Source organism: Sus scrofa, chromosome 5 (assembly GCF_054392235.1).
Source record: "Sus scrofa isolate SSC_HxYL_T2T_F1_AM1 chromosome 5, Sscrofa_HxYL_maternal_Yorkshire_Landrace_v2.0, whole genome shotgun sequence".
NCBI lineage: Eukaryota > Metazoa > Chordata > Mammalia > Artiodactyla > Suidae > Sus > Sus scrofa.
The window spans coordinates 96,211,801-96,238,493 of NC_139387.1; the positions used below are offsets into that span (position 1 = coordinate 96,211,801).

The 26,693-nt window shown below is 48.8% G+C and overlaps 1 protein-coding gene across 6 annotated transcripts in view; it reads right to left on the bottom strand.

The window, feature by feature from the left end:
* The window catches only part of PLXNC1 (plexin C1), a 331,134-nt gene that overhangs the window by 38,886 nt on the left and 265,555 nt on the right, over positions 1–26,693 (bottom strand). For 4 of the 6 annotated variants that reach the window (XM_084957525.1, XM_084957524.1, XM_021092758.2 and 1 more), the window contains 11 exons: positions 24,362–24,541; positions 21,831–21,915; positions 18,744–18,947; positions 18,437–18,622; positions 15,963–16,065; positions 12,662–12,763; positions 12,245–12,348; positions 8,414–8,452; positions 8,048–8,172; positions 6,600–6,798; positions 1,842–1,988 (listed from right to left, as the gene is read on the bottom strand). In XM_084957525.1, coding sequence (XP_084813651.1) covers positions 1,842–1,988; positions 6,600–6,798; positions 8,048–8,172; positions 8,414–8,452; positions 12,245–12,348; positions 12,662–12,763; positions 15,963–16,065; positions 18,437–18,622; positions 18,744–18,947; positions 21,831–21,915; positions 24,362–24,541 — 1,474 coding nt within the window. Of the gene's footprint in view, positions 1–1,841; positions 1,989–6,599; positions 6,799–8,047; positions 8,173–8,413; positions 8,453–12,244; positions 12,349–12,661; positions 12,764–15,962; positions 16,066–18,436; positions 18,623–18,743; positions 18,948–21,567; positions 21,694–21,830; positions 21,916–24,361; positions 24,542–26,693 lie in introns of all 6 variants that reach the window. The other 2 variants (XM_021092757.2, XM_021092759.2) reach the window with 1 other exon arrangement.

Here is a 26,693-nt window from a genome sequence, read left to right on the forward strand (position 1 = left end):
GCCAGCAGTCCCCAGACGGCGCCGCCGGCGTTGGTCTATCTAGATCTACGCGTCTAACACATGCCTGAGGAGATCAGAATTTACATGCCACTCACGGGCCCTGCAGCGTCCTAAGTGCTTTATAGGACATCAGCTCTCAGTCCTCGCAATACCCCATGAGGTGGGCAGCCGCCATGATCAACATCCCATTTTACAGATGGGGATATGAAGGCACAGAGAGGTTTCCCAAACTTGCCCAAAGTCACACAGCTAGCCAGTGGCAGAGGCAGGATTCCAACTTGTCTGGCTTTAGAAGCCACTCTCAGTAACCATTCTATCAAGAGTTCTCCACGTGTGGTCCTGGACCAGCAGCAGCTGCAGAGAGCTCTTTAGAAATGCAAAATCTCTGGCCACGCCCTAGACCTACTGAATCAGAAACTCTGATGCTGGTGCTGCCTTGCAACTGGGGATTTTATGGTTTGGGGCCATGCCCGGGCATGTAGAAGTTCCAGAGCTAGGGACGGAATCTGCACCACAGCAAAGACCAGAGCCGCAGCAGTGACAAGGCAGGATTCTTAACCCACTCGTCCACCAGGGAACTCCACAACCGGTGTTCAATTCTGATGCATGCCAAGGTTGGAGAACCACTGCCTGCATTGTCTCTCGGGTGTGGATGGGAGTATAGACCCAAGTCAGAACTGCTGACTTTCGGTCCCGCTCCCGACCCTGCGGATGGCTGCTCAGACGCGTGCCATCTTCAGTGGAGGGTGAGCAGCATCTGCCAACGCCTGGGAACTTGAAACTGCTGATCTAGGGACTATTCTCTCGCCAGAGGATGCAACCATAACACAGTCTACAGCAACGTGGTGCGGTGCCTTCTCCAATTAGGGGGTGAATTTTTCCAGGATGACACTGCAGGGCTTGCCCGCCATCCAGGGCAAAGCCACAGGAGACTCAGCTCCCTTACGGAGCAAGAGCAAAACCCCACTGGAATTCTTTCCTCCTCCTCCACTAATGAGATTGTGAAAGAAACCCAGAATCTCCATAAAGCTAAAGATCAAAGCAAAACACAGCAATCTCTTTTCTGAGTCTCTATTAACAGAAAAAAAAACAACAACCCAAAAACAAACAAAAAAAACAACACACAGAAAATTCCGAAGTGATTTTAGAGATGCTTGCCATGGCTGGTTCTCTCTAAAAACTCCTGAATGTGCAAAAAATTGTTCTCTTTTCCTTTAGCAAGGGAAGAGGGTGGGTGGGTGAAGTGGGGAAGGACCAAAAGGAAGTTCTTACATGGGTGAAACCCTCCAGCAGCCCGGCGCTCATCTCCTTGTCGTGATTTAGAGCCTTCCTCTAAATATATCTATGAGATCACAGAACATGAAGTGCATGACACCAAACATTTGTAACTCATCCATGGAAATACAGGAAGGGCGTCATGGCGCAGGGGGAACACAGTGGAATTTGTCTTGTGTTAGCTTTCTAAAATAAGACGGCCTCCGTTTGGTTGAAATATATCTTCACACATTGTCTTCCAGAGCAGAGCCGGTTGAGAAATTCTGATTGCAATTATAAGTGCTGAATAGGGAGTACTTTGCATCTCCTTTGACGAGGCTGAAAGCTCTAAGCCATCCTGATATTAAAATCTTTGGAAATTGACGAGTACCCCAGGCACCGTTACAATACTTCCCCCTCCCAATCTGAGTCATTCAAATCTATTACGTGAACATGTGTTAATATTTTATCGGCGACCATTTTTAATTAACTAAACGTACGAGGCCTCCTGCAGTAGGACTGATATCGTTTCATTTGAAGTGACGCCCCCCCCCCCCGACCCCCCATCAGCTTCATTGCAAACGTACCACAGTACTGAATTCCGGAACCTGCCACAGCAGCCAGTCCTCATTAAGGGTGTACAGGGCTTTGCAAGTGATGACATCAACGGGACCCTTGTTTATTTTCTGATTCAGAGTCGTCACCAGCAAATAGAATGGCTCTCCAACAGTCTCCTTGGAAAAGACGCAAAAGTGACAGTTAGCTTTCAGCAGAATCCAGTGTACTTTCCCAAGAATTGAAGTTTCGGTTTATGGCACCACGACAGGAGACAGGAGGCAGTGTTTTCTAACAATCAACATGAAACTCCCAAGAAAATACATATTGCGCCACTTAGGACTGGGAGCAAAACTCAGGAAACCGCCTCCTCTCCCCATCACACATGCATGTTCACACACACACCCACCCACCCACCCACCCACACACACACACACACTCTCTCTCATGGCATCTACAGAGTACCTGATCATTTTTTATGCTTAAGCTTCTGCATGGCAGCCTAACTCCCATCAGCTGGCTAGTGCCTAAGAACACACTTAGAGGAGGTCTACCCTTTGTTTTTATGCCTATTTAACTGCCCCCAATGCTTAAAAAGCACCCTGAAAATAAATGGCATTTTAAAAAATGCACAATGATTCGCCTTGGTAACCAGAGGAAACTTAAAAACGTTTCCAACATTTACCTACGAGGAAGCTTTTTGGTGTTAACAGCTTCTCACTAAGGAAGTGGCCTTCCCTTCCGTGACACAGTTTGCAGCCTCCTCACCCGCCCGCCCACCCCGGGAAGGCCAGCCCTGGGGCCTCCCCAGATGCCCCCTCCCCGCCGTCTTTGCGGGTACAGGCCACTGATGGACTCCACCCCCTTCCCCTGGGCCAGAGCCAACCCACTGCTCTAAGGATCTTCCCAAACATTCGGCCCATCCTGATGACCGCTTTCCACACTTCCGCCACATGCACTTTTTCCTGGGCCAGGGGTGGCCAGCCCTGCTGTGCCGGAGAGGCCCCAGATTTGTCGGCACTGTGCTTGAATGGATGCTGAGCAACCCAAGTGGGAGGCCTGGGTGTTCTGCTTTGCGGCAGCCGCCACAGGCTTGCAGCCGGGGTTGGCTACAGGGTAGCATTTGCGAAGTCAGTCAACCCTCCGCGAGCCGAAGGACATTCCACTGAATAGATGGGGGGAGAAAAGCTGGGCCAGAACCAGGAAGTCAGACTGCCTCAGCGAGGAGCCCAAGCCAATCACGTGACCCGGGCCTGCCGTACCAGTTTACAGCATCGAGCTTTCCAGCCGATGCATCTGGCTTGGAAAGGAGGATTCCCCTGGACGGGTAAACTACAATGTCTCGGAAGTCTCCTGGGCTCCCAGCCCCTACCCCGTGCCACCCTCTACAGTGACTGCAGGTGCCCAGCCCAGCCCAAGCCCGGGCTTCCTCTGGCTCCTTCTGCCACCCTCCCCGCCCCTGGGCCCCTGTATCACTTCCCGTCCCCTGCTGACATATCCTGGAGTCTCTTCCTCACTGTGGGACGCGGCTGGAATGCTCGAAAATTTCCCAGGTGGGGAAGAGCCCGGGGACGAGAACATGACCTTTAAATTCGCACGAGAAACTTCCTTTATTTAGTGCTTCGCACCCGCACAGCGCTTTTCTCCTGTCCCCCCCACCCCCACCCCCGTAGGTAATGTCCTGACCGCAAACCTCCAACCTCCACCTCTCTCTGCCTCCAGCCCACATCAGAGGTGGGGGTGGGCACACCCGCAGAGGCCGGCGTTGGGGGGCCGGGGGGGGGGGTTCTTCTGGGCTGCCTGGTGCCTCAGCTCCAGCCTCTGTGACCCTGTAGTCGGGAATTCTCGGGAGAGGGCAGCTAGAGTCAGGGAAGTACCATCTCCTCTGGCACTGCCTCCACGCTTGGGTTCAAAGCCTGGATAGTCGCCACCAGAATCCCCTGGGGCTCTTATGACAAATTCAGAGGTCTGGGTCCCACTTTCGATGGGGACCCTCTGGAGATGAGGCCTGGGCCTCTGGAGTTTCAACACCTCCCCAGGGGCTCTGATGTGAGGCTGGCTTAGGAAACCATGGGGCAGAGGGGTTTCTTTGTCACCACCCGCTGCACTTTCTAAGTCAGTCCCACCTGCTGGGGGCTTAGGCATCTTATCAGACCAGGGTGCACCCAGCTCCCCAGGGGGCTGGCCTGTCGCAGAGCCACCCTGCCCTTCCCCTCCGGTGATGGGCGTTAGGGACCCCTTCCCCAGCCCTTCCTTAGCGAGGTCGGTCGCTCTGACCATGGCTGAGCCCATGGCTTTTGCACCCCTGATCCCATGTGATCCCCTAGCGCCCCTAAGCCTGGAAGGAGGTACTTGCCTCCTTGGGGAAGCAGGAAACAGGTGGCTGCGGGCTCCCTGGTGTTGTCACAGGAGCTGTGGGCTCTGGAGAAAATCTCGCTTGTTCTGTGTCCCCCGATTCCCCAACATGCAAAATGGTCATAAAGGCATTTACCTCATGGGGTTCAATGAGCAAAAGGAAGCAAAGTTCTTAGCACGTGGCTGGCAAGGCAGTAGGTGGCAGTTAGTATTATTACTTTACCAACAGGGCCCTGGAGGCACAGAGGGGGAAGTTTACCTGGAGGTCAAAGAGCCCGTGGAGCCCGTGTGTGTGTGTGTGTGTGTGGGGGGGGGGGGGGGTCGGGGTGGGGAGCAGGTAGGGAAGGAGGACTAGGCCCATCAGCCCCCCCCCTGCCCCCCGCCCACCCCCCGTCCGTGGGCACTCGGTGGGGGAAGGCAGGCCGCTGCACCAGAGGGAACCATTCCACTAAAAATGAAAGTATTGCTGACTGGCTTCCTGCCACTTCCTCCCTGGGGAGCCTGCTGCCCCCTCACCACCCCCCCTCAGACACTCTTGAATCAGCATCCCCTTGACCCAGAATCCTCTGCTCAAGGGGGCGGTTTGGGTTCAGGGCCCAGATTTTTCGAACACCTGGCTTTTTTAAAGCCCAAGAGCAGCAAGGACAAGGCTCTGATGAGCCCTTCAGGGCTCAGAGTAAGAATCACAGAAGAACAAACGGGGGAGGGGTTGGACATTAATGGCCACGCCCCTCATCTGGGAGGTAGAAACGGATGCCCAGGTGCAAGGGGCTATCTGTGTCCAGAGCCACGCAGCAAGAGGGACAGACATGAGCTTAGAGCCTGAACCTGCTGCTTCTCACCCAGACGCCTTCGCCTAGGCTAAGGCTCCTTCTGCTACCCCAGGTTCTCAGAGGCAGGTGCCAGAATCCCCTGTAGGAGCTTGCAAACATGGACAGTGGGGCCCAAACTTCCGATTCAATGGCAAGGCGGTGGCGCAAGAGCCTGCCTTTTGAGACCAAGACCTCAGAGCGAGGTGAGGGTCCTGCTGCCTCCCTTTAGAAGCAGCTATGGCAGAAGCTAGGATGCGGGGTGGGGGTGGGGGGGAAGCAAAAAATATTCACCCCAGGAAAAAAATCACTCAACATCTCCCCAAAGCGGGTGATGATTTATACCGAGTAAACAGAAAAGAAGGCAGATTTCATTAATCTTAATAAATGGGTATTGCCTTGGGAGAGAAAAGGGTTGGTTAAAAAAAAAATATATATATATATATAGTGCATCTACTGCTAAGATTACATTAAACATTAAACTAAGCGCAGTCTATTTAAGGCGCTGCTTTTTGGATCTACACTTAAGTAGTACTGTTAAAACCTGTGGCATAGCAGTGGATCTTCTTCAAAGTTTAATTAGATTTTGGAACCGGCTACAAATACACAATTATGCAGTTTTGCTGGAATCGGGAGGGCTGGTAAAATTAAAGAAGGATAAGAACCTCCTGCACCAGGGGCCTCAGAGGGCTGAATGGAGGCTGGTGGAACAGAACACACTTTTCCTATTAATATTGTATAATAATAACGGGCACCATTTAGGGGGTGCTGACTCAGTGCTGAGCAATCGTCTACATTTTCTCATCTGTGCTTCCCAAGAGCCCTAAAACCGTCTCCTTCTCATTCTGCAGGTTGTAAACCCAGGCCAGGCAGGTCAAGCAACCTGCGCCGGGCCTTTGGACAGTGGCGGAGTCTGGCTGCAGACCGAGCAGTGGGCTGCAGGGCCCACCCTCTTCATCAGGGGAACGTGTGCAAAGCTCCCATTTGAAAAGATTTTAAGATTCGATTCGATCAGGACCGCGTTCATGCAGTAACTCGAACGAAGTGAACTCGAGGGGCAGGCGGCTCTTGGGAGACTCGTTTTAATACTGGTCGGAATGGAGTGTAATTAGCTTACGGCGCGCGCACCGGCAGGTAAATGGCTATTTTCAAGATGCTTCAGGGGCCCTGAGGACGATGTGTGCTGCTCAGTATTTGACACGTGCCCTCCCTCAGCACATGTGAACTAACCACGTGGCGTGGATGCCAACGTCAATGGATAGAAAACGTCAGTCACGTTCTAGAAATCCATGGCACAACGCGGGGCCCATAGATAATCCTATTCGGTACACTTCAAAATCTGTTACGAGGGTCGGTCTCACATTAATGGTTCTGGCTCCAATAACATTTTTAAAGGGAAAAGTCTTACCCGAGGAAATTCTCAATGAACTACACGTGCATAGACCAGTTCCAGCAAAAGCGAATTTCCTTTTCCCTTCCACGCACTCCCGGCAAAGACCAGGACTCCAAGGGGTTCGATGCTGCCACCGTGGAGGGCTCAGGACTTATCCGGGCAAAGACATCCGCATCTGCTAAAACTAACTGCCTATCGTCTTCCCTCTGACCCCGCCGGGATGCGACACTTACCCGCAGAAAACCAGAAAGGCAGACAGACATCCAGTTTGTGAGGAGTTTTTCCACCACGGACTCCGTGCGTCTTAGCATGAGTTTGGGCTGCATGTTACTGCTCTGCTCCATCAGGTCCCTGGTCAGCACCTCCAGGATGCTGGTCAGATAGACCAGCTTGGTTTGCAGGGCGATGGTCAAGAAGGAGGCAAACAGACACCTGTTTAAAAACAGAGCCGTGGTGACAAGAGCCAAGGTATGGAGGCAGCCTAAGTGTCCACCCGCCGCTGAATGGATAAAGAGGACTCGGTGTATATACAGCTGAAATGGACGAGTGTTCAGCCGGAACAAGAAGGGAAGCCTGCCGTTTGCGACGACATGGATGGACCTTGAGAGCGTCAGGCTAAGGGAAGTGGAGAAAGGCAAACCCTGTCTCATCTCACTCATATGTGGAATCTGAAAAGAAAAAAAAAGTCTCCAACTCAGAAAAAGAGATCAGATTTGTAGGTGTCATGCTGTACACCTTAAACCCAGGCAGGGTGGTAGGTCAATTATGTCTCAGTAAAACCGAAAGAAAAAAAAAAAGATGATATAGAGATAATAAAAAAAAAAAAAAAAAAAAAAAAGCCCCTTAAAACAACACAGAGCCTTGGTTAACCATCAGCTGTGGCTTGCTTGGTCCCGATAGCAGTTTCCAGGGACGCCTGGGGAGCCAGGCAATAGGGCACTGCCCTGCGGGGGAGGGGGCTTTTTTTTAACCTTTCGGTTTCAACTACCTATGTTCTTAACCCATAAAAACCACGCATCAGTGTTGACTTCAGGACATTTTATGCTTTTGGCACTTCAACATTAAATTAGGGTGGTAACAAGAAGTCGATGATTTTCCCGAATTTTCAAGGTATATTTTCAAAATAGAAAACAGCACTTCTGCTTTTTGGGACTCGGGACTCATGTTTTTTCTTGGTGTTGGGGTTTTTCAGGGTGCTTTTTGGGGAGAGTCATATGTTTGGGTGTCTTCAAAATAGAATTTATGTCCGGGCCGTGTGCTCTGAACTGGAGACATCACAGAGGCATGACTCAACCCCCCCCCCCCCCACCAAACAACCCGCCTCTGGATAGAGGAACATTCTCAGATACCAAGTTCAAGTTGTGGTTTAGAGCAAAAATAGGAGGCTCAGGTTTCATTTTCCCTACTTAGCGATTTTTTTTTTTTTTTTTTTTAATGGTTGTACCCGTGGCATATGACGTTCTGAGGCCAGGGACTGAATCTGAGCCATAGCTGCGATCCACACCACAGCTTCATTGGTGCCAGATCCTTTTAACCCGCTGCACCTGGCCAGGGATTGAACCCGCAGCCTCCGCCGTGCCCTGAACCGCTGGAGTCGGATTCTTTAACCCCCTGCACCACAGCGGGAACGCCTCCTCTATTTTATGACTTTCAAAATACAAAGGCAGGCACTGGCTGATACCTGTCCTTCACAGAAAAGTTCTTCTGCTTCTCCAGAGTGTGGATGACCGTAACAAGAAAACTTTTATTACAAATTAGGGCGTCCAAAGCTGTCAGGCTTTCATTCTTATCACTGGCATCTCTGTTCTGGAAAAAAAAAAAAAAAAAAAAAAAAGGAATGTAGTATAAATAATATGCCATGAAAATAATACAGAAAGTTAGACAGCAGATGCGCAATGGGTTTTCCAAGACAATGAATTACTTTATAGCAAATTCGTGATCCCCCCAAAGCCACAGGAATGACTCAAAGTAGTGATGGTGATGGGGTGAGGATGACAGCGTGCGTGTCAGGCAGGCGTGGGCCAAAAGTGAAAACGGAGAGACTTACATGCATATCTTCAGTGAAGATGTGGGTGAAGCCACCTGACTGAGAGGAAGGAGACACTTTTATTATTCATAACATCCAAAGGAAATGAAGAGTGCAGTTTTGCTATCATACCCAAGGCCGTTGCAAGAAGGGAGGGACACTATTTTGCTCATCTGAAGAGCCCCCTATCTTCTACATAATAAATAGTCTTTAAGAAACCTCAGTGGCTTCTGAAGGCCTCTGAGAAGACCCCGAATTATCACATCCGTCGCGTTGGGGTAGGTGAAGGCATCTCTCGCTTTAAAAGAACCGAGTCCAGCGTTAAAGGGGGGGGGGCGGTGAAAGGAGGAGACGCAAACGTGCAGACCCTCCTTAAGCAACTGAGCTTCTAAGGAGAAAGACTGAGACGTGTGGGTGAGTCTTCGCAGGTCTTGGCTTGGTGGTGTTTACTCATCCATATGCCCTGGTGTTCAAAACAGGATGGAATGGGGCGGTTAAAAGCTTGAATCTGGAGCCAGATTCCAATCTGGGTTTTGTCATCTACTAGTCACCTGACGTCAGACAAGCTACTTAATCTCCCGGGGCCTGACTTTCCTCACCCGCAAAATGGAAAAACAAAATGAATCCCGCCTCAGGGATGGGCTGGGCACGGAAACAAAATGAATGAGTGCATCGCACGTTCTTCAGGTCGGTTAGTATTATTTTTATTTTTTAATCACTAATTTATGGCAAAGTGGACCACAATGCTGCTGTCCTGCTGGTTGACAAATATATGTATTTTGTCTTTTGAGGGCCGCACCTGCAGCATATGGAGGTTCCCAGGCTAGGGGTCCGATTAGAGCTGTTGCTGCCGGCCTACACGACAGCCACAGCCACTGAGGATCCGAGCCACATCTGCGACCTACACCACAGTGCACGGCAACACTGGATCCTTAACCCACTGAGCGAGGCCAGGGATCGAACCTGCAATCTCACGGTTCCTAGTTGGATTTGTTTCCACTGAGCCACGACGGGAACACCCCAAAAATATTTTTAAGTGCTCTGCTCTATAACGCCTGAATACAAACTTTTAAATTTGAATTTCTTTTAATGTATCATAAATCATATTGGAATTAAATAATGAAATTTTAAAAGCAAGCTGATGAATACTTTGAGTCAATAGGATGAAAATATAAGTCTAAACATTCAGTGATTTTCAATTGTTTTGGTAACAATTGAAACCGCAGGCTATTTTTCTATCTTATTACATTTCTTCTATAGAGGATTTTTTTTTTGCCTTATAGTTTCAAATTTGTTAGCCCAAGCAGAAGACCTCAAACTATTTTGGTCACACTCTCTCTTAGTAGTAAGTAGAAAAATCAGACCTTGGATTTGCGTTTTCTAGTTCTTAATATTTTTCTGCTGAGCCTACCTTACGTCCATAGGCAATTTAAAGAGATTGATTCTTAACCTTAAGTAGGGAAATGCCACTCTGGCTCCCTGTGTTCAAAGGCTCCTTCCTCCTTTTATTCAAATTTCTCTCATCTAGGGGGTGAGATGCTCTGCTTACCCTGATTGTTTCTATTTTCAGCAAAATAAAGTTGTCGATAAAACGGAAAGCAAGGCTTTAAAAGCAAAAACCCAGCTGCGGAGGCAAAGAACCGGGAACTGGTGATGCCTTGGCCTCTGAGAGACCACCACTCCCTTCGGGTTTTGCCTGTTGTTATCTAGTGGGTGTTGAGCAGTCATAGTTTTCCCTCTAACACCCAACCTCCAGGCCGAGAGGAGGACATGGCTCCTGGGTCTACTTAACCATAGGAGGTATCTTCAGAATAGAATGCGTTTCCAACAGGCATTGTCCTAACAGGAGTTCCTGCTGTGGTGCAAGGAGTTAAAAATCTGACTGCAGCCGCTCAGGTTACTGGCGAGGCACAGGTTCGATCCTCAGCCCGGTGCCGTGGGTTAAATGATCTGGTGTTGCCACAGCTGTGGCTGCAGCTCGGATGTGATCCCTGGCCCCAGAGCTTTCATATACCACGGGTGCAGCCATTAAAAGAAAAAAAAAAAAAAAGTTACCCTGTTCTATCTTTTCCCAATTCCTATGATTTCGATTTTAACTTAGGTCTTCCTGTTAGGGGTTGATAAATGTATACTTGTTTTTCCTGGGTCTTCATTTGACTTTAGTTTCTATGGCTTTTCCAGCTGCCTTTCAAGATCCCACCTAGCCCTGAGTTAGTTCAGTTTGCCTTCTTGCAACTCTCTTTCTGCTCCTAAGATAATATAGCATTGTTCCTGGAATTTTTTTTTTTTTTTTTTCTCCCTAAACACTCGCAACAGTGTTCCTTTACATTCGTCATTCTATCTTGCTCTTGATTACCGAATTTAGAAGATAGGAAAACTTCTTTTTCAGGCTGCAGATGACTCTCTCCAGCACTCAAGGGCAACCATTAACCATAAAAGCCCACACAGTCCTCCTGTGCCTGGTGGAAATCTCTGTGATTTTATTGCTATTAAATTCTTAATGGGGATCTCAGATAGCTGGGAAAGAGGACTCGCGATGCAACCTGTGTGAGGTCCTGCACAGTCATCCTGATTCAGCGAATTAAACTCTCCTCCCCAGGTGGTGTTCTGCCATAGAAATGAGGAGGTGGCCACTGGGAAGTTTTGGTCCCTGGTACTCTTGGAGGATAACTTTTAAAAAAAAATTGCAAGTGCAAAAAGCTGAAGTCTTATTTATAGCCTTCTTGAGTTACAGCACTGAGGCTTGCACGACGACGACGACAACAACAATTTGGTGGGTGTTTTATGGAGGCGTCCCAACTCCAGACACAGCATCGCATATCATGGTGTCTGCTTCTAGAATTATAGAGAACCTGGAAATTGCTTCCTGCCTGTGTCTGGGTGTCTGAACTTGGGGCTTCCGGCCAAATGTAGCTGGGAAGTGGCTGGTAAGGTGATCCAAGCCCTCTTTTGGCCTGAAGAGCTTTCTGACTTTGCTCACGAGTCTAAATTTAAATATGCTCATTGATATTGCTGGGTGCCAGAGGTGAGGCCTTTGCTCTGGGTTCACCAGTTCTGGACAGAAAGAGGCAAATATGGAGGACCTGGGGCATCAGGGTGTGGAGATGATGACAGGGGGATGCGTGTACCTCGCCAAAGCCTTGGGAGGGTCCATGAGGAAGGCCACGGGGGCGAGCAAATGGAGGTGTTGGAAGGGAAGCAAGACCGAAACCCCAAAGGGTTGAGGAGACTACGCCTCGGAGCCCCAGCGCAAATTAATCAATCATCTCATGCAGCTATTTCTACTAAATGAGGATGACACAGACGCATCAGCTAAAGGACCACCGCTGGAGAGAACCATAAAAACTCTGCCTTGCTGAAAACGGCTGTTCTTTACTCAAATGCTACGCATGCCGACTTTCCTCCCTCTTGGCCAAGAGTATGTTGCCTTTCCAATTGAGAAGTAATGGTGAATCATCTAGTAGCTGCAATGGAAGTCATGCAGATAAACACAACAAATTGGCCAGCTCACAATTTATTGATTCTTAAATAAACCAGCTCACTTCCCAACTACACATTCAGTTCTCAACTGGTCGTAAAGTGAAGCAAAAATCATCCCTCTGAACTTGTGTCCCTCCCAGGTTTTTGTTCCTGGACAAAGAGTAATGGCCAGTGACCCATCCCTGCTTTATACCCTAATCAATCCAATTAATAGTTATCCTCCTCCCCGCTCTGCTCAAATTTAAGCCATTATTTTGTACCAAGCACATTATCTACGGCTGCCTGGGAAGCCCACACCCGTTTTGATGAGAGCAACAAGCTCCTTCATTATTATTCAAGACTCAACCTTAGGCATATGATCGATGCTCTTACCTCAGGGAAGAAAGTTCTCAGAGCGAAATGTTTGTAGTCAAGGAAGGGAACAGTTCCAAAACTATCAACCACATCCAATTTATCCATCTGCAGCTCAGCAAAGCCTGCACAACAGAATCCCCAGAGCAAGATTTTAACTCAACAAACAATGGGTGAGAGCTTCTGCTGTTTTGTCTAACACGGAGTCTGACCTTGGTTTTCATTAAAGAAGAAACAATAGATAATTACGTGGTTGGCTGCAAAAGAAGAACTGAAATAAAACACAAAGCCAGGCCTAGACCCTGCTGTTCAGTTGTCTTCGATTATACAAACAGTTCTCGGTACTGTGACTGGTTCCATTCAAGGGTAACCGAGAAAAAGAAAAAGACGGACAATAAAAAAGCCTTGTTGTTCTACAAATACAAGTTGGGAGCCTACCGTCACGTATCTCTTTCCGGAGCTCGCTCTCCAGGAGCTCCAGCTGTTGGCTCTGTTTGCGACTCAGTTCCTTCGATTTGTGCCTGGTCACCCCCACGGCCGCTGAGGAGAGAGAGATCCAGCGTGAGACCGACAGGCGGACTTCAAACTCGGAAAGGAACACAGAGCCGAGCTTTACCTTCTGCCACAGAGAACGAGACACAGGGAGAGAGAAGGATGCTCGCGTTTGAGAGAGAGAATTTGTAAGAAGAAAAATTCCCGGGGAGGGGTTGCTCTCGAGATGCTCAAATGCAACAGAAAAACAAAACAACCAGAAGGAGAAAACCCTGCGCATCCTAAGAGTAAAAACGAAATCAAATAAGCCTCGCTTGTAACCAAAGATCCCAGCTGGCTGAAAAGTAATGAAACAAGCCCACTTTCCTTACAGCCGCAGGCTATCTATACCGTTCTTTTGTCATGTTTCTAAACATCTCCAGAGAAATAAAGTGGAGCCGCAAAATGCAGAAAAAAACCACACATCCACAGTGAGCTCTGTAAGCCAACCTTGCATAGGTCGAATGGGGTGATGGGATGAGCGGTCGGCCGTGAACCCCCAGATCTGGACACTGCTTATTTCTCCACTTCATTTTGGTGCTAACTGTGCCATAGAGGCAGCAAATGGAACAAGTTCAGCCCTCGGGTTCACGTCCCTGCTCTGCCATTGACCAGCTGTGTGGCCTCGGCTAAGTGCCTCAGCATCTCTGTGCCTGGCTGCCTCATCTGCCAAGGTGCCTACCTCCTTGCGATGTTCACGGGATTCCAGGAAGTAACTCATGGAAAGCATTTAGGTCTTGTTTTTGAAAAAGCATACATCACAATGGTTAACTATCATGATTTTTTTTTTATTTTATTGAAGCGTAGTTGAGTTACAATGTTGTCATTTCTGCTGTACAGCCAGTGACCCAGCTCGACATACGATCTTTTTCATATGCTTTTTCCCAGGACGGTTTATCATAAGCTAGTGAATATATTCCCTGCGCTATACAGTGGGACCTTGTTGTTTATCCATTCAATAGAGAGCGGTTTGCACCTGCTACTCCCAAACTCCCAACCCTTCCCTCCTCCACCTCTCCTGCCCTTTTGGCGACCACAAGTCTGTTCTCTACTTTGTGAGTCTGTTTTGGTTTCATGGATATGCAGATGTGGGTCCTATTTTAGATTCCACCTGTAATGATATGTGGTCTTTGCCTTTCTCTTTCTGACTGACCTCCCTTAATATCAATTATTATTATTATTCTAGAGAGTTTTTCCTCTTTGAATAGGAATTTCCTGATTTTACCAGCAGAAGTGAAGGATGCTGGAGGAAACAAAATTCCATACAGTCCTGCCCTGGGCCGCTTGGTGAATTCATCAGGCTTCATCATAACGTGTGCTGTGCAGCTTCAAGAAAGGGCGGCACCGACAGGGATGCTCAAATTTGCTTGACTATGGAACCCTTTCTCCAGGAGCATCACTTGGGGCCGTTGGTCCCGAGGCTGCCCTTTAGGCAGCACCAGCTCACTGTGCAGAGAGGGCTAGCAGGCCACATCCATAAAGCAGTGAGCTTTTCCTGGCTGAGGTCTCTAAGGGAAGCCACAGTGGCAGGGGATGGAGTCGGGGCGGGGGGGGGGGTTGTAGGTGGCAGCTCTAGGCCAGGTGTGTTTAGCGTTCTCACTAATGATGTGATTGACAGAGTGAGAGCGCACTTACTCAAGCGGCTCACGACACATGCCTCCCTGGAATCATGGTAAGAGAGGGATGAGGATTTTAAAGGGCTTTGTGGATACCAAGGAAACCAAAAGTGATGTGTCAGATGGAGCCCGCTTCATCTCAAAGACCGTAAACAAGCTCTACAACCAAAGCACAGGGAGAGGAATGGAGAGTCACAGCCAGCCAGGGAGAGATCAGAGGTTTCTAGGAAGTCACAGAGTGGCTGTGATTGCATGCTGAGGCTGTTAGTTCTAGAGCGAGCATCGCTGGGTTCCCCGGATCGAGCTCGGCATTGAGCGTTTACAAGTAATCTGCTTATTTGAAGCCAGCACCAGCCAGGACTTTATCAAAACAGCAGGTCCCATTCTGGACTCTAGATGCACCATAGAGGTGAACAACTTGAGAGCATTAAAAACACCTGGAAAGATCACCAACAGGGGAAAAATGGGGTCTCTGCAAAATGAATTCCTTCCAGTAGGCTAGTCTAGCCATACACATAAATCTTACCCTTGCTGGGTTGGGAACTCCCCAAGAGAAGGGACCGGGATTTAACTCAGAGCTCTGGAGGTTGGCACAGTTATCAGCAACCCAACAGGTGCTCAATGAACACCAGGTACACGGATGCAGGGATGGACGAATGAATGAGAGAGTAAGCATACGTAGAAGGTGATGTTAGCGACCATTAACAGAAAATTCGCCTTTCTGTTCAATGCCTGAGTTAAGTCAAGGAATATGAAATGCGACGGAGCTTGGAGAAGCTTGCAGTGGAAAGCAGCTCAGAAACAGAGTTCAAGAACTGAATGGCCACCAGGACCAGGTACACAGATGAGTGGGGTGGCCTGGGTGGAGACAGCAGGGAGTAGTGGAGACTATGGCAAAACCCCTCTCCACAGGCAGCTGCTACTCAGCTCCCGCAAGCAGGTGTTCTGGGAAAAGGGGGGGTCCAATGATCCAGGCCTTGCACGTGTTCAAAAGATTTTAAAGAATGTGAAACACCTAATTTTAAAGTGTTTTCAGCTGCTTCAAAGTTTTAAAAATGCCACATGGGCCAAACAAAACACATCCGTGGGCCGGATTCATCCAGTGAGCAACCTCCACGGGACCCCTCCGTTTGGATGAGCCTTGGAACATTTTAATAGATGGTACAGATCGCACAGGAAAGGCAGAGCTGCCGTGGGCATGAGGGGTGGGGTTTGGTGGGGTGAGAAGGCAGGATGAGATGACCGAGTCCTGGAAGTCCAAAATCCCAAAGGAATTCGGAGGACGTCATGTAAATGGGACATTTGTCACCACCATGCATGCATGGGATGGAGGAAGCAAAGTCGATCATATGTTCCAAGTATCAAGATACTGTCTTTGTGATCCAGCCTTTTATTAACGAAGCATCCTTAAAAAATGTTTAGAAAACCCTCGACATGTAGCTTTTATTCCTGTCCTAAAGTTTTGATTTGAGTTTGCATCATCCATCGATCACTTAATTGAAGCAAACAGCCCCTGAAAGCTCAGAGTCCTCCTGCCTGCGGAGAGGCCCCCAGGGAATAATTTCTCTGACAAAATTAAACAGGGCACTTACCAAAAATGACAATCACCAGCAAGACGGGAAGTGCAATCAGAAAATACCAAGTGGAGAGAACGGATTCCCGCTCGACGTCAAGCTTCAAGTTTCCCAGTATGACCTGATGAGACAAGGAGGGTCATCAGACCTGGTCGAGGTGGGCCCCACATCTAGGCGCACAATTTCCCCCTCAAGCGGTTTTCGCCAAGATGCAAGAAGAGGTGGCAAGGAAGGTAGGCTATCCGAGCTCAAGTCCCGTCTCTGGGCAGATTCACTGCATGACCCTGAGCCAACTGAGAAGACTCCCGGTGCCCTGGTTTCCAGATTTCGCTCCCGGCAGTTGACACGTGCTGGGCTAGACCTTCAAAATGTATGCGTTGGTCCTCTCTGCCCTGGAGGGTTTAAGCTGCAGGAATGGGGGCAATAAAGAGGTGGTAACCTGTGGCTAAGAAACCCTCTTACCCCTCCACTAAGGCAGGGATCCAACTTTTTATCTCTTCTACTTCTTGTGTTTCCTTGACAGGCTTACTTTGAAGGAAGCATATTCGGTGGCAAAAAAAACAAAACAAAACAAAACAAAAAACCAGTTTGGCCATGCTACCTGGACAATTCCCTCTTCCAAGCTTGGTTTTGGTTACAAAACTCTGGTAAAGTCTTGGAAAAGGAAAACTCTCCATTAAGCCTTATTTTCAGGTCGACATACATCGACGTGCAGAGGCGCGCCTCTGCCCTGGCACCGTGGCTGCCCTTGCGCGGGTGTCTGAGCCAAGGGGTAGGAGCACAGACTCTGGACCCACACAGCCCAGGTTCTAAGCCCCAGTTCTGCCTCCTTACTACTAATATCAATAATCACACCAGCATCCGTTGAGTGCTTTTTTTTTGCATGGATTTGCAAGCCTTTTTGCATGGAAAGTCTCCTTGCATTTAATGAGACTTCATCTCATTTCCCGTGAGGCAGGTGGTACTGTCATCCCCCTTTTACAGAGGAGACAACAGAGGTCCCCTGTCCTGCCGTCCTCACTCTGCCGTCTCTAAAATGGGATGTGGATGGTGCCTCTTTGGAGAGCTGGTGTGCAGATGAAACTGCTGGCACGTAAGTAAGCGGGCTCGTGGCTCTCCCGCTCACAGCCGTCTGGCGGCTTCCCAGAACTCCGAGCCAAGTCCTCGCAATGGCCCACAAGGTCCCAGTGGTCCATCAGCTCCCTCTGCCTCCCTCATTCACCGCCTAACCTCCTCGGAACTTCTCCCCTCGTTTACTTCTCTTGCACTGCATCAGGCAGGCCCCTGGCTCAGGAACGCTGCAACCCGTGGTTCCCGCTGCTAGAACACTCGACTCCAGAGAGCCGACAGCTCCTTCCCCTGCCTCCTTGAGGTCCTGGCTCAAACGGCATCTTCCTCGGGACCCCCGTGCTACTCGCCACCGTAAACCTTGCAGCTGTGTCCCTCACCCCAGCTTCATTTTTCTTCTTAACAATCAGCCCCCATCTAACTCAGTTTCAATTCGTTTTCTCTACTGCACCCCTCTTTAGACAAGCTCCATCAAGGCGGCTTTTGGGGGGTGGTGGCGTCTGTTTTCTTTTCTGTTATGTCCCTATCCCAGCACAGGTCCTCAGAAACTAACTGTGAGCAATGGAAAACGCTCGCATTGGTTCTTCTCAACCGACTGGCCACAGAGGGAGCACTTCTGAGTTTAGTTGCTAACTGGGTACTTATTACGACTACCTGAACCGTGCAAGAGCTGGACAAGTGGAGGTGACTTATCTAAGGCCACTCAGGTGTTTTCCGGTGCAGCTGGGCCGTGAAAACATTTTTCGTTTTGCCTTCCGGTCTGATGTTCTTTTTTCTTGACCTTTATCCAGTTATTTACGACTGCAGATCATGAAGCATTTGGAAGGAGGGGGCTAAAGACTCTGCAGAGCCTCCTGCAGCGTGAATACTGCAAAGGGAGGCTTCCACTAGGCTTCCCTTCCCCATGGTCTCATGTCTTTATCATGGAACATAAACATACCAGCCCCAGGACTCTCAACCATGTCGGGGAAAAGACTAAATGCACCGAGCATGACTTCACGGTGGATGAAGCCTCTGACCCAGAGATTATCTGGTCTCCACAGACTCCAGAGCCACATTCCGTGTGCCAGAGAGGCCCCCATTCTGGGTTTGCGCTAAGACATGTCACCTCTGCATTTGGGAAAAGAATGACAGCTCGTTCATCAATGAGTCTAGAGATTCTGCTTGCATTTGCCACAGTCTAAATGTATAGCTAGAACAAAAGCTATCAAGACTTATTAGTAGTATAAACAATGGTGAGCTCAGTGCTTTGACATTTGAATAGACACGTGGAAGAATAAAGCTTGGGCCTGCGATACCAGTTTTCTCTTCACTTAAAGTGAAGATCCAAAGACCCATAACAGATTCTATCCTGGCTTCTGGTTTAGCCAAGGAATGCCCCTACAGAAGGGAAAACCAATGGGTAGGACTGTCAGGCGACTCACTCGAACTTTCTTGGAAGAGGCGGCAATGCTGTTTGCAGAAGTGATGTGTTTAATTTTGCAAAAGATGGTGGTGAGATCTTGATTTCTAGTAATATTTTCAAAAGTGCAATTTGACGTCTCGCTTTCTCCATGGAAGAGAGTGATTTCAATGTCTTTCTTGGAAATGTTGAAGTTATCATTTTCTTTCTGTGAAGAGCAAAAGGCGAAGATGAAGACATCAGGGCCCATGTGCAAGTTCACAAACACAAGCACACCTTTCCAGTCGAGGGGACCCCACCCCGCCCCCCTTGAAATGAGAGCGACGTACTTGAATTTTTACTTCCAGTTCTGTGTCCACCTCAGGCTCAACCCGGTACCCTGTAAATCTGGGGTCGTCAAGGTACTGCAAGCTTCCACAATCCAAGAAGGTCTCCTGCACTCGGAGCTTCACGGTGACATTGGTGCGCCCTTTTAAACTCTTTAACTTGGGGGCTGAAAATCTGCAGTAAGTTGCCATGCAATATTCAGAGATCTAAGGCAGAGGAAAAGAGCATTTGCATGGCTTCGTTAATGAATTCCAGCTCTGGGCTCGAAGAGCTAAGTGACCTGGGGAACTGAACCTCTCTCTGAGCCTCTGCTGTCTCCTCTGTAAAATGGGGGATGACAGTACCACCTGCCTCACGGGCCTGAAAACCCTAAATGAAATGAGGTGAGGTCTCATCAAATGCAAGGAGACTTTCCATGCAAAAAGGCTTGCAAATCCATGCAAAAAAAGCACTCAACGGATGCGGATGCGATTATTGATATTAGTAGCAATAATGACCGCAACCAGAATGTTATACGATGGGAAAAGAAGTATAAAGCTAGAAAAGGGGGGGCATGGCCCCAGCGGGCCCGTGTGTGGGAAAATATGATGCAAAGAGCTGAGACGTGGACAAGCGAAACCCTCCCTTCCCCTTTGACCCCTTTCCACACTGCTGCCCTCAATCTCTTGTTCACAGCTTGGCAACATGAAGAAAACCACGAAACCCACGGCCTCTCTCTTCTCAGCAGCCGTAACCCCAGCAGGCTGGCTTTTTACTGAAGATGCCTTCTAGAAGGTTACTGGTGATAGGGTCACCCTAACCTCCTTATTCTCAACGCTCTAAATTTCCACGGACCAGCTCTCGCCATCCGAAATGCTCTTTTCTTCTAGGTTCCAAGCAACTTCGCGGCCACCTTCCCTGGCCGTCTTACTTTCCTTCACTCCTGAAAATGAAGCTCTTCTTCCAGATTCCACCCTAGGTGCCCCTTTCTTCGGCCTTGGTGCCCCCACCCCCAGCATGGGGTCCCTTCTCCTTCTGGTGATGAGGCTTCCACGACGACTTGGTCCCCTCCAGCTCCACCATCTCCCCACACTCTAGACCTGCCAAACTGTCTACAGCCCCACGGAACACGCAGCCCACGGGCCCTGCCCCCCGGCTCAGATGCATCTGGGGATCCGTGCTGGCATCCTGATTTGACTCCCAGCCTTTTTTCCAGGTACGGCCTCTCCGTGTGATCCTGTGTATTGTCGCCAAAATAACCTTCATAAAGGGCGCCTGTCCCCATATCGCTTTCCTGCTCAAAGATCTGCAATTGCTCGCCCACTGCCGACAGAATCAGGGGCCAAGTTTTAGTCTGATGCTCTCTCCGGGTCCTACGCGGTTTTCCAGCCATCCCTCTGGCTCATTCCCGACCTACCCTCTGGTTCCAGCGGAGCAGGACTCAGTGGTATTCCCAGCAGGTCTCCTTCGCACCTGAAATCACCTCCCTGCCTCCACCTGTCCAAGTCGGACCTGGCCTGCTCCGCTCGACAGGCATGCTTAAATCTGCCCCATGTGGGGGGTTAACAGATGTAAACTATAGCCTTTGGAATGCATAAGCAATGGGATCCTGCTGTATAGACAGCCCTGGGAACTATGCTGTCTAGTCACTTGTGATGGAGCGTGATAATGGGAGAAGAAAGAATATACACACGTATGTGTAACTGGGTCCCCTTGCTGTACAGTAGAAAACTGACAGAACGCTGTAAACCAGCTCTGATGGAAAAAATAAAAATCATTATGAAAAAACCCAAACAACAACAACAAAACCTGCCCGATTTTAAGGTCTCTTTCCGGTGAACACACACCGCGCCTTCTTGGACTGGGGCGGGGGCGGTGGTGTCTGAGCTGGAAGAGAATCAGAGGACCTAGAACCCAGTGACACCCTGTGCTCTCCAGCTTCGGCCCCAGAGTAGGTGAGCCATGTCCCTCCGCGAAGGCAACGGGATGCTCTTATTCGTATTTTGCTTCTGCGCCCAGCAAAACCGTCTGTCCGCAGTCGGAGCGCAATAAATTCCACCTGCTTTAGGAATAGCCCTGCAGGGCAGGATGTGGGGTGGGAACAAGTTCACCCACAAATGCAGGCAAAGTCCCTGGTCAGAGGGTCAATCTATCCACATATTCAAAGGATGTGTGGGCGCTGTGGAGACCTGGCCTGGAATCGAACCCAACAGGAGTCTCGAAACTGCCTCTGCAGGGTGTCAGTATGTGGACAGGCGTGTGACGAGGCTCTCAGGAGGACATAGGAAGCCCTTCCGGATCTAAGCCTGAAGCCACACTGGTCCCAGTCAGAGGCCAGCTCTGTGGCCACATGCAGACGTGCCAGCTTATGCAGGAAATGGCCTGGCTGGGCCTCCAAGAAACTGTTATCGCCACATCTCTCACGAAGGAAGGACAGAAGGGGAAGACGAAGGGGGAGGGCGTTTGAGAAGAGCTTAGAAGGCCGCTCCGGGGCCCCGGCACGGATGTCAGCTCCGTCATGACCCGTGACGAGGCCCGTGTGTGACTCGTGTTGGGGGAAGAACGAGGGAGGTGTGGGGACCAGCCCCCCCGCAGGGAGATGAATGCCAGGTGAGGAGGTAAGGTCAGAAAGAAGGCACCCAAGGTCAAAGACACAAGAGCAAGGGAAGGAGACGCACAGGAGGGGACCTGAGCAGGTCCCTGTGCCTCGGACCCGCAGTGGACTGTGGGCAGGGGGTCCACCACCGCCTACTCCTCACAGACCAAGCTCAGCCCCCCCACCCCCCCAGGCCTCCTCACACACGCTCCCCAACACCGTCTCAGCAAAGGGATCCCGCGGCAAATCACCCTGGGAGGAAGCGGCAGGTCTCGTCGCATCAAGGTCAGCCCGCTTCCCTCTGTGCCACAACTGGAGAGACTCCACTGCCAGTCTGCGGACTCAGGAGTTCCGTGGTAGCACAGATGGTATGCATCCTATGGCATGCAACAGGCAAAAGCTTATAATAGCACAAAGGCATGGGAATAAAAAATAGCCCTCAACATAATTTAGTGCGATGAAAACAAAGGCGTCCTTGAAAATAACCATCACGACAGAGCAGCTGCAGACTTACGTTTTTGTCTTTCGGTTCAGGTAAAATGATTAAGCTGTCAATTACATCAAAATTTCTGCCCATGATGGTTATATGTTGACCGCCACTGCAAGGAAAAAAGCAAGGAGGAGTTTCAGAGATAAACACACAGGCATTTTGCATGTATGGATAAAGTGACCCATTTATTCCGGCTTCATACTGAACTCAGCTATGTTTGAATGCAAATTAATTCATGTTAATTTCAAGTGCAGGACACGTTTACAAGTCTTCTAATGATCCTGGCCACAGAGTCATGGTTTTTCAGATACGTAAATAAGAAAATTCAGGATGGATCCTGTTTGAATTCCAGGAAACAGCCCAAATCCTTTTCTGGCATTTGAGTTTTGGTGTGTCATGTTGCCACAGATAGTTAGATCATCAGCTGTACTTTGAACATTCAGGATTCGCTAAACAGAATTTTGTTTGATGGCTGTTTAATCTATACGAAAATTCATCAGTCTAACAACCTTTAAAATCCAACTTCCAACCTACCAACTATATTTTATGTAGGGAGATAGGGGCTGCTTCGGACAAGGTAAAGTTATAAATGACATTACAAGTCTAAATTCCTGTTTGGTAAACCACATTAATAACAGCTATGTTCTATCTCTCCAAAACACGGCCAAATGATTATACATATTCTTAGCACATAATTGCATATAAGCAAAGTGGTCATTAGATGTGAAATCAACAGCTGTCCACAGCTCTGGCTGCCCTCCCCTCCCCCCCCACCCCGATCGCATAGGTCACTAGACACTCATTCCAGGGGACAGGAGCCTGGGTGGGTCAGCTCTGTCAGCCAGCTGAGCCCATGATGACAAGACCAGGAGGTGGGCACGAGCAGGGCAATTTGTGTAGGGCAGAGGGAAGACATTAAGTCCTGAACCTCCCAGCCACAGGGGAAGGGCCGAGCTGGGCTCATGCCAGCCTGTCGTCATGACTAGAAAACCAAGCCAAGTGATCTGTGCCAAGGGCCAGACTGCAAAGCCACGGTCTTGCCCGGGAGTAACCGAGACACACAGGCTCAGAACATCTCCGGCGCCTGGACATGGAGAAGCCTCTTATTTTTTGGCAAAGCAGAACTTTGGTGGCTCAGACTGCCACCAGGTGAGGAGGTGAGGCTAGACTGGCATCTGGGCTAGACTGCCCAGGGCCTGGGCAAGCTGTCTGAATGCCCCACATCCGTCTCCTCATCAATAAAAAGGGCCACCCGGGGTGGATCCCTATGTCTACAAGGGCTTCCTGAGGCAAAAGGTGCAAGACCCCAGGCAGGTGGGGAGGGCGGCATCCGTGGTTGCTCTGAGGTATAGGAGGGAACTAGACCCCAGCAGGGAGGGCCATGCTACAGCCTTGGCTTGGAAATTTCAGTTTTCCTCCTGCCACTGTTATGGGTGGAACTGCTAACGCCCCGCCTCCCCAGGACCTCAGCCTGTAACTGTGTTTGGAAATGGGACCCTTAAAGAGGTAATTAAAGTTAAATGAGGTCCTTAGGGTGGGCCCTAATTCAATATGACAGGTGTTCTTATTTAAAAAAAAAAAAAAAGATTAGGACACAGCCAGGCACAGAGGAAGGACCACGTGAGGACACAGGCAGAGGAGGGCCACCTAAAAGCCTAGGAGACGGGCCTCAGAAGGAATCAACCCTGACAGCGCCTTGAGCTTGGACTTCTGGCTTCCAGAACTTTGATGAAATACATTTCTGGTATTTAAGCCAACCAGTCTGTGGTACTTTGTTAGGGGAGCCCAGCAGCCTAATAATCCACGTGTCACTTCATCTTAAACATGAGAAGTGATTTTTTTTTTTAACTTGCTTTTTTTTCTTCTTCTTCTTTTCTTTTCTTTAAACAAACCTTCATCTGTAGTTTCATCTAGACAGAACTTTGAAAGATAGCTTCGTGCTGTGTTAGGTGAAGAAAACATCTGTAGGGTTCGAGTCCAAAATCTAAAGGTGAATCTAAATTCAACCGGGGGAGCATCTTTTTTCCTCAATATAATGGAGTCATCTGAGGTTCTTTGGAATTTAGGGAGTCTTCTCACTCAGAGAGTCTCTTTGAAATGCAGATACGGCTTTTCACTTAGCTCCCAACATTTCCTCAAATTATGCAAAACGGCTTACTCTAAAAGGTTAGACAATGAAAGATGTAAGAAAGAAGCAGCTTTGTGTCATGGGTGGGAAATCCAGGCTTAGTTACTGCAACTGAACAAACACTTTAAAATTCCCAGGATTTAAATGATCTGAAGAGAAACCAGGGTCTGAACAAGTATTTCGGCGGTGAGTTTCCTGGCAGCCATGGCTAAGAGTAAAACAGGAAGTACCCCTGGTATTTCCTGTGATGACAGGAAGCAACCTGTTTATCAGGTATGCCTCTGTTTTTTAAGAATAAACCCTACAGAGGATTCTTGGGGGGAGCATTTAGATATGACGATGATTTCTAGATTTGAGTCAAATACATGATCTTTGTGCGTGTGACCTTTTTAACCACAACGAGAGAGAAGCATGCCCCAGAATGTACCTGAGCCAGGTGGTCGCAGGATATATGAGGGAACAGTGGGGCAGAGCGATGTAAGACAGGGGTCCCACAGGAGAACAGTCCCCGCCATCGAACTGGATACATACATCCTTCATTTCTTTTCGGCTTGATGGAAGAGAGAAATTCATATGGGTGTCGTTTATCACATGGCTAACCTGTATCCTAGAAAGGGGCAGAAAAAGAACGCTCTGAGGACACAGACGCTTCGCACAGTAGTTCCCCCAGGCAACAGGATATGAATTTCACTTGAACTACCACAGCTCACAAACTATCCGAACAGCTGCAACTGCCGATTATTTAAGATCCACTCATTCAGCTTGGTATTATCTGGGGCCAGGTTCCTCTTCTTTCCTGCTCATTTTAGTGTTTTTATTTTCATCTCCCTTAGAAGCGGGGAAAGAAGGAAACACAATCCTTGCCTTTAAGAAGCCCTCATAGAAAGTGGAACATGGGCTGGGTATTAAAGTGTATTGAGGAATTGCCATTCATTTTGTCATCGACGCTAATGGCACTACCCTTATCTGTTAGAGGCGTGTCCTGAAAGTACTTATGAGTGGAAGGATAAGGTGAGATATCCGGGGATATGCTTTAAAAAACCCCAGCCTCCATCCAAAAACACAGAAGAGAGAGATGAAACAGGACTGACAAAAAGTTCAGCCTTGAAGCTGGAGGGCGGCTACAGAGAAGTTCACTGCACTCTCCTCTCTGGCATGTGACTTCAAATTTCCATCATGAAAAGCGTGAATAAAGAGATGTCTCCATTAAGCACAGGGTAGGGGTGAGGGTACAACCCAACGCTGGGCAGAGAGGGAGATTCTGCCATTCCAAGAGCAGAGAGCTCGGGACTAAAGTCCATGCCAAGAGACCAGGGGGCTCAGACCCAATGAGCATGGGAGCCAGGCGGCCCTCTGAGGAGCTCCAGACTGGAGTTCGGCTGGGACTGTCCTGGGCGCTCCCCAAAGCCGCAGGGCGAGCCCTGCACACCCTGCACGCGTCAAAGCCAAACCGTCTCCAACATCCCTCTGTAGCCCGAAGCTTCCTCTACATATCACGTCTACCACGACCCTCTAAAGCACCAGTCATGAAGACGTGGTTGTGTCTGAATAATGCTCAATATAATTATGCCCCACGAGAATCTATTATCACTACTTAAAGGCTACGTGTGCGATTATTAATGTTAGCGCATGTAGCCTTTAAGTAGCAATAATAGAATCTAACAATAAGGCAAATTGGAGAAACATCTGTGCCAGTGTGTACTTATACCACCTCGGATGTACATTCTAAGGTTTTATATTCACAGCTGAGCTCTAGGAAATTCACCGTAAAACGGCTGATCATTAAAATTCAAACTTGTTTATCAATTTTGGAAGCAGAGGGGCAGAAAGGTGGGTCATTCCACTGCTATTCTTTTATTTTCTCTTCAGAATAATTAGGCATTTAAAAAATACCGTATCGAAAGAGTTTAGGATTACGGCACGAACTCCGATATAGGATTCAGTGGGTATTATATGTACCGCTCGTGACCTTGGGTTCACCACACAGATGTGGTTACTGAAATGCTACATGCAGAAAGGTCTCTTAGTCATTTAATTTAATAACTGCAGGATCTCCAGACACATTCGGAATTGCAATCAGAGCATAAAGAGTCAGAAACAGGGTAATGCTCTGAAAAACGACTTATTTTCCAGTGGTGTTGATTGCCTTTCAGTGAATACACAGGTGTCTAACTCCACAGATTTTGCTCCACAAAAGGAAAGATTTTTGCAGGGAGGTATTGAGCCAGGACAAACAGTACCAAAATACCTATGTCACATAGATATGGCCACTAATGTGTGCTCGGTAACTCTGGTAAAGAGCAGACCAGAGCAGAGCTGCCATGTGCAGCTTTTTTCATCCAAATGACAGACAGCCCAGATCTACTGCTAGGAGGGGAAAGGGCTGGCCGCTATATGCAGTGAATGAATTAAAACAAAACATTTCATAAGTAAGTGTGGCAGATTAAAATGTCGTCCACATCTGTTCTCGTAGTTAAGAACCAAAACAGTGGATTGTTTTCAATGCACTTCCATGAGGACAGCAAGCTCCGAATTATGGTTCATGGAGACTGTCACTTCTTTGACTTCACGTGAGCCCACACTCACAAACGCTAACAAGCAGGACGCTCACCTGGTCTATTACGGCGTGATTCTTCTATCTCTTTTGAGGGGGGATAACATTTGCACAAACGTGTAAATGAAACACAGAAATGTTCTGCTCTCAAAGTTTCATTGAAAGGACGTGTTAGGAGCAAGGAGTCAAAGAAATAATGCCACTT